At 48.1% G+C, this 8,054-nt stretch overlaps 1 protein-coding gene across 1 annotated transcript in view; it reads right to left on the reverse strand.

The window, feature by feature from the left end:
- Positions 1 to 8,054, reverse strand: part of St6galnac1 (ST6 N-acetylgalactosaminide alpha-2,6-sialyltransferase 1) — a 21,403-nt gene that overhangs the window by 2,363 nt on the left and 10,986 nt on the right. The window contains exon 2 of the mRNA XM_013347590.1: positions 488 to 962. Within this exon, the coding sequence (XP_013203044.1) occupies positions 488 to 962 (475 nt within the window). The remainder of the gene's footprint in view (positions 1 to 487; positions 963 to 8,054) is intronic.

Here is an 8,054-nt window from a genome sequence, read left to right on the forward strand (position 1 = left end):
ACATGGGGTTGAGCGCCCACAGTTTTGCTTGAGCCTGGAGGAGAGTGAAGGTTCTGGAGTCAGCTTTCCAAAAATGGCAATGTTCCTGGAGGTGTGGGGACAACAGCTGGGCACAGGGCTGTCTTCTTGTCCTTTAGTTCCACGATTATAGAATAAGGATTCTTGTCCCACAGGCCAGAACTGGCCACACTCTGTCCCCACAGACTGCTAATCTGCCCCAGGCCTTCTTCAATGCTTCCAAGGCAAACATACCCTTTTCACCCACACCCTGCTGAGTGGTCGCGACCTTGTTCTGGACCTGCTTTCTCCTCCCTGATTGGCTGTCATAGGAAGGAGGGATGACCCAACAGCAGTGCTGGGCCAATAGCAGTGCTGGGCCGAGCTCAGGGTGGGCCAAGGTAAAACTGACAGCTGAGCCTAGAGGAAGGGGCTAATTGGGATGGGGGTGGGGTGTGGAGGTTGAGGAAGTGAGGAGGTCCCAACTCACCGTCTGCAGGCCCCCTACATCCAAATTGTATTCTTCCTCAAAATCCCACCGAGGCTCAGACTTGAAGTCAGAGGCTTTCAGCCTTTGACTTCTTTTGGTGGAGGGTCGTGGGAAAGAGGCCGGGGATGGGTTGACCTGGGCTGCCTTCTCCTTGGCTGGAACAGCTGCTGTGGCCCTTGGCCTCTTCCTCTGCTTTGTCAACACTGCTCCTGTAGTTGCCAGTATCCTGCCCCTACTTTCTGGAACAGGAGTCTTTGCCGCAGGCTCCTCCTTGCCCTGATCTTTCCTCTTCTTCCCCCCCTCTCCTCTGGCTGCCATTCCGCCCTGATTCTTCAGGCCCAGAGCTCCTGTCCTGACTGAGGTCATCTCCTTGTCTCGAGGTCTCAGTGGCAGCTCTATGCTGAGTCTGTGGAGTGCGGCCTTTTGAAGCATCTCCTGAGACTTTTCTTCCTTGTTCTTCTCTTTAAGCTGATACCTGGACACAGATAACTCTTGATGAAGGTTGGATGTTATACAAACAGACCAGAAACATCACTAGCAGGCAGGGGGACGGCTCAGTGAGGAAGAGGGCTTACTGTACGAGCGTGAGCGCCTGAGTCTGACTCCTCAGCACCCATGTTAATAAAACAAAAGCGTGCAGTGAGGACAGCCGTGCATGTGCCTGTAACCAGCGCTGGCTTCCTTTATTACTCTCCTCCTTAGCTTTTTAGGCAGAGTTTCTCAGTGAAACTGATACCCTCTGACTCAGCTGGATTGGGGGGCTAACCCAACCCCGGGAATCCTCATGGTTTGCAGGCCTGTGGGTGCTAGGATTAAAACTCGGGGCCTCATGCTTCTGTGAGCCATCTCCCTAGCCCTTGTTTTTCAACTTTCATGTAAGTCTGTTGAAAGTCGTCTGTGATAGTTTGGATGAGAATGGCCTCGCAGGCTTGTTTGGATGCTTGGGTCCCAGTTAGTGGAACTGTTTGGGAAAGATTAGGAGGTATGGCCTTGTTGGAGGAGGTGTGCCACTGGGAGTGGGTGACACCCAACATGGGGTCCCAACCCATGGCCCTGAGATTAAGAATCTCAAGCTCTACCGACTAAGTTAGATCTTCAGGTTAAACCCCATTGTCTATCTCTGGGCTTTTATTACCTGTGCTACAGGTGGGCTTTGAAGTTTCAAAAGCACAGGCCAGGCCCAGTGTTTCTCTCTCTCTCTGCCTACAGACCAGAATGTATAGCTCTCAGCCCCACACCCGTCTATCTGCCTGTCGCCACACTCCCTGCCATGATGATGATGGACTAAGCCTCTGCAGCTGTAAGCCTGCTCCAGTTAAATGTTTTCTTCTATAAGTTGCCTTGGTCATGGTGTCTCTTCACAACAGTGGCATAGTGACTAAGACAGCATCCTTCCGTTATGCAGCCTGTATCACAGAGCCCGTGAGTACCTACCTGTTTTGTGTTTCCCAGACTAGACGTCTAGGTAAATGTGTTATCCAGAGTTTGGAGGGAATTCCTGGGTGTATGGGGAAGGAGTCCTTCTCTAACTAGTCTGGCCATGACCCAGGTGCAATCCCACGGTCTCAGTTTCTGCTCATTTGCCCCTCCCATCGAGGCCTCCTGTTCATCTTGGATAGATGTCTCTCAAGCCCTGTCTGCTCCTACCGTTATTTTTCTCCTCTGTTTGTGAGAGACTTACTGAGGCGGTGGGAAGGAAAAAGAAAGGAGCATGAAATGGACAGACCCAGAGATCTGAAAACCTGAGCTCCTCCCCTCCCCTGCTCATGTGATCGGAGGATTCCTAACCTGTCTGATTCCTGGCTCATCTCATCTGTATGAGACCGCTGCTTCTGCCATCTGGGCAAAGCCTCCTGCCGCTGTCCACCAGTGCAGGGCACCGGTGCAAACTGCATGCACAGGGCTGGCAAGACGCTCGGCAGCTGAAGGCACTGACTGTCAAGACTGTGATCTGAGCTGGATCTCCAGGACCCACCAACTCCCTCAAGCTGTCCTCCGACCTCCGCACAGCTGGCATATCTCCCAAAATAAAGAAGTAAAATGACCAATGGTGGCGGTGCACAACTTTAATCCCAGCACTCGGGAGGCTGAGGCAGGTAGATCCCTGTGAGTTCCAGGCTAGTCTGGTCTACACAGTGAGTCCCAGGGTATACAAGGCTATGTACAAAAGTCCTGTCTCAAAATAGATAAATAAAAGCTATCTAGCCGGCTTAGCAGTTAAGAGCATGAGCTACTCTCACAGAGAATTTGGATTCAGTTCCAGCACCCACGTGGTGGCATACAACCACCTGTAATAGTTTCGGGGCATCCAACACCTTCTGACTTCCACAGGCACCAGGCATGCATATGGCGTGCTTACATACACGTAGGCAAAACCGTCATACACATAAAGAAAATGTAAAATAGCTGGACGATATGTCACGCGCCTTTATTCCCAGTACTTGGGAGGCAGAGGCAGGGAGATCTTTGTGAGTTCAAGGCCAGCAGAGTGAATTCCAGGACAGCCAGGGGTATGCAGAGAAAGTCTGTCTCGAAAAACCAAATATATATATTTATATTTATATAACATAGTAACTGTAATAAAAATAAAGATGTATATTTAACAAGTATTAGTCACTTCCTCTCACACCTGTGTTGTTTTGTTTTATTAGAGACAGGGAGCCCTGCAACCCAGGCTGGCTTCTGGCTCACTATGTACCTTCAGTTCCTCTTTCTCCTGCCTCCATCTCTCAAGGGCTGGGATTACAGGCTGTGCCACTAAGTCCAGCAAGGAAATGGATGTGAACTACGCACAGAGGAGTGGTCAGTTTGAAGGCATAAATAATATACTCTAAGTGACCAGTAATGCTCTGTGTCCCACTAAGGGAAGAAGCCAAAGCCCTTCTTGGTGGAATTTAACCAAGACTTGGGTTCTCTACTTCACTCTCCTTTGTCTTCTGTCCTATGGTGATTTGTTTCTCAAACCTGAATCTGTGCCTGCCTGAAGGCGGTATTGGGAGTCTGTCCCTAGTTCCGAGTCTGTCAGCGAGTGACTGCATATGTACAAAGGGCTTTGCTCTGTCTTTCCTGAATGGCACAGAAAGCATCACAACGGGAAGGAATGGGATACTCTACAGAAATCTTCAACAGAGTTTTACAAGGGATTAAGTCATTGGCTCCAACAGACCCAACTTCCGTATTACAAGTACCATTGTTTATCAAGCAATATCCAAATGTTGTGCCCAACATTTTATAAGATTGCTTCCACCCTTTATTTTTATTGCCTTCAGGAAATGATATGCAAGCATTGTTCTCTGAGTCAGGAACACCAAGGAGTACATAATTTCAATTTAGGGTTATAGCTATACGGTAGTTCAGGTTGTAAAAGTTAGTGTCATGGGAAATTCAAGGCAAGCAAGCTTGTTATACTGTTTCACACTTGTTATATTGTAACATAAAAGGCAGGCTGAGCACACAGTAGAATAGCCAGTCTCATGTGATCTCAGGGAGGACGATTAACTCTGGCTGGGAGCTCCAGAAAAAGCTCCAGTCTCTTAGATAGAAGAGACATTGTCGTGGTATTGTCACAGAGGACATGAGAAAAGTGTCACTCAATGGCTGTTCATGAAATGTCTCTTCTGTGCAGGGTATGCTGATACACATACACAGGCTGCAGATTTGAATAAAGTCGGGCGTCAGGGCTGGACAGTGGGAGATGGTTGCTGTTGGGCTGGACAGTGGGAGATGGTTGCTGTTAGGGGTGAAGACAAAGAGAATCCTGCCAGGCAGAAGAAATGCAGCGGACAAGTGGGCAAGAACCTCTGCTAACCTTGCCTTGCTATTCTGCCTTGCTCAGCCGGGGCCAACTTTTTGGTTACCTCATATCTCTTGCCTTCCTAAACTAGGAAAAAACAAAAACAAACAAACAAACAAAAAAACAAAACAAAACAGAGACCTGTTCTAATCTTCCAGAAAGGACACTGTCTGTTCTGACCTTGAAACTGAATAAAGACCTAATTTAAGGTTTCTAAGCAGATGCTGGGGAGGAGTAGAGTCCTTGACTCTTAACCAGGGAACCAGGGGCCTTCTTCCTTGGAACACACACACACACACACACACACACACACACACACACACACACATTGGCCTGATACAGAAAATGCATTTCTCTGTATGTATTTTAAGTTTGTTTGCTTATTTCGAGACAGGGTTTCTCTATGTAAGGTAGCTCTGGCCAACCTGGAACTTGCTCTGTAGACTAACCTTTGCTTCATAGATTTGCCTGCCTCGTGAGTGCTGGAATTAAAGGTGTGCCCCATGACCACCCAGCTATTTTTGTTTTGAAACGATGTTATGTCTGCGAGTGGGTGTGTGCATGAGAATTCAGGTGCCCACAGAGCTCGATGTAGTGCTAAAAGTTACACCCAGATCCTCTGCAAGACCAGTAATCACTCTTTTTAATTTTGTATTTATTTATGTATTTTTTTTTTTTTTAGGTATGAGTGCTCCGTCTTCATGTATGTCTGCACGCTAGAAGAGGGCATCAGATCCCATTATAGGTGGTTGTGAGCCACCATGTGGGTGCTGGGAATTGAACTCAGAGCCTTGAAAGAGCAGCCAGTGCCCTTAACCATGAGTCATCTTCAGCCCCCTGGTACTCTGAACTGAGGAAACTCTCTAGCATGCATATGATACAGATACATACATGTGTATATGTTTCATATACATATGTATTTTTAAAACATTAAGACAGTTGTCACATGTCCCAGGCTGGCCTCAAAATCACTGTGTCGCCAAGGATAGGATGACTTTGAACTTGTGATCCTCCTGTCTCCAACTCCCAGATGCTGGGGTTCCAGGAATGCCTCACTATGACCAGTTTGTGCAGTGCTGGGGAACAAGCACCCTACCAGCTGAGCTACGTCCCTAACTGAAGGCAATGGACCTGCTGCATGAAGCAGCTCCCAGCGCACAGCATGGACGGCTGTATGGAGAGAAAAAGAACCCCTCTTTGGGATCTGTCTCGAGGCAAGGGTGGCTCAGTGGCTCTGGGGGACGTTCTGTCTGTAGATGCTCCGGTTACTTGATGACTTGTTTAAGTTTTACAGGAAGTCGAAGCAATGACCTAGGTAGAGACAAAATTATGTAATCTAGTTTCACTAAGTTCTCTAGAATTAAGTCTACCTGTAATGACTAGGTGTGTCTATGTGGATATGTACATAGGTGTTCCATTATTCCCATGTACAGAGTTCAACGAGGGTTTGAGAAGTCTTCAGATGCTGGTGGCTCAGTAGGTTGAGACTCCAGGGGCCTGACCCGGTACATGGGCCGGGTGGGCTTGAGGAGAGCATTTTTCTACAACGTCTCTAACTCAGAGGGACAGAGCAAAGGGCTTGTACACAATCCCCAGGCAAAAACCAATTTAGTTACGTAATTCTGATCTACGTGGGAGTAAAGATACAAGATAATGAACTCCAAAATAAATTTATCAGAGCAGGAGAGATGGCTCAGTTAGGAACATGCTTGCTGTTTAAGCATGAAGACCCAGGTTCAAGTCTCAATACCTCCGCAGAGCTTGTCCTCAGGGGCAGAGACCAGAGGACTCCAGGTGGCACAGGTGCCCTCATTGCTTAACCAAGGGCCTTGGGACACACACACTGACTGGCCTTGGAGAGAAAATGCTCACGGGCTCCATCCGGTAGAACCCAGCTGGCAAGCTCTAGGTTCAGCAGAGACCCCATCTCAAACAATCAAGTAAGGAAAGATTGAGGAAAACATCTGCTATCCCCCTCCGGTCTCTGCACCCACACCTTGCCGTGAAGATGGACTTGGGAATCACCGGACCTTTGCCTCCTGTCCCAAGGTGGCCACACTGAATGAATCTTTCCCTGCTTTTCACTATTACTTCTTTTGTTTTGTTTAAGTTTGTTGTTTGTTTTTTGATCAGGTCTTACTGCATTGCTCTAGCTGTCCTGGAACTCACTCTGTAGACCAGGCTGGCCTCAAACTCACAGATCCACCTACCTCTGCCTCCAAAGTGCTGGAATTAAAGGCATGCGCCACTACACCCAGTTTATTATTACTTATTTTTTTAATTAGTCTATTGAAAACAGGCGGAGGTGGCTTATTAGGGCTGCCGGGACCCAGGCGCTGACCCTAACTCCAGCCACATTGTCTTGTAACCTAAGCTATTTTCAGCTTGTTTAACTGGTTGATCTTGAATCTGAGAAAACTCTTTGTAAGCAGACAGTGGTGCACACTAAGTTGAGAAAGCCCTCCCAAGCCTGGTACAACTCTGCCCTGCCTGCTTCAACCCGGCCCTGACCAGGGAAGTCACAACCATCTGAAGCCCCTTTCTTCAGCAACTTAACACCTTGGCCATCCCAGGCCTTAGCGCATGGGAAGCTAAATCAGGATGATGAGGAGTTCTAGGCTAGCCTGGGCTACATAATGAGCTCCAGGTCATCCTGGGCTGTGTTCAGATCCGATTTAAAACAAACATACAATATATTGAAGCCATTCCACCTTTAACTACAAACTTGGGGTGGCAAGCTGGCAAAAGCACTTCCCACCGAGCCTGACAACCCGAGTTGCCAGTTGACCTCTGACCTCCACACGAGCACCACAGCACACTTAATCCCTACACGACATGGTTTTTTAATGCCTCATAGCATACCTCCCATAAGGACTTTATGAGGCAAGAATCAAAAGGCATTCAATTCATTAACTTGTCTTTTCTTTGCGGTACCTGCACATGTGTGTGCAGATGTGCACACGTGTGTATGTATGTGGAGGCCAGAGGTTGACATAGGGCATCTTCCGCAGTGGCTCTCCACCATATATGTCAAGGCGGCTCCTCACTTCAACCTATCCTTACGAACACAGCTTCTAATTAGCTTCCTCTGGGGATCCCCAGCCTCCACTATGCTGAGATTACAGGTGGGCTCCATGGGCCTAAGAAGACCCCAAAGGGTAATGACTACATGCTGACCCAAGAAAGACAGGACCACAGAGTGTCAGAGGATCTCCCACCTAAGCTAGGTGGGTCTGAAAAGGCCATGGAACAGGGACAGTGGTGGTCTCCACAGCAGCCCAACCAGTGGCTCAAAAATTGGCTGCCTGTTGAGATTGGAGAGATGGCTCAGTGGTTATGAGCACTGACTACTTTTCCAGAGGACCTGGGTTCAATTCCCAACGCCTACATGGCGGCTCACAACCATCTGTAACTCCAGTTCCAGAGGATCTGACACCTTCACAAAGACACATATGTAAGCAAAACACCAATGCACATAAAATAAAGATACATAAATTATTAAAAATCGGCTGCCTGTTCCTGGAGTCTGGGATGGTGCTGAGAAGTGAGGCCCTCGGGGATTGAATTCTGCAGCTTCCTGGATTAGGAGTCCAAGCCCTGAAATCAGAGGATTAGAGGAAATATGCCTATTTCTTGGCTAGATAAATCGCACAGGAGTTCAGGGCACATACTGCTCTTCAAGAGGACCCAAGTTGTAGTTTCCCAACACCTATGTTGGGTGGCTCACAAGCACCTATAACTTTAGTTCCAGGGGATCCCACTCCTCTGTGGGCA

This window comes from Microtus ochrogaster, chromosome 7 (genome assembly GCF_000317375.1).
Source record: "Microtus ochrogaster isolate Prairie Vole_2 chromosome 7, MicOch1.0, whole genome shotgun sequence".
NCBI lineage: Eukaryota > Metazoa > Chordata > Mammalia > Rodentia > Cricetidae > Microtus > Microtus ochrogaster.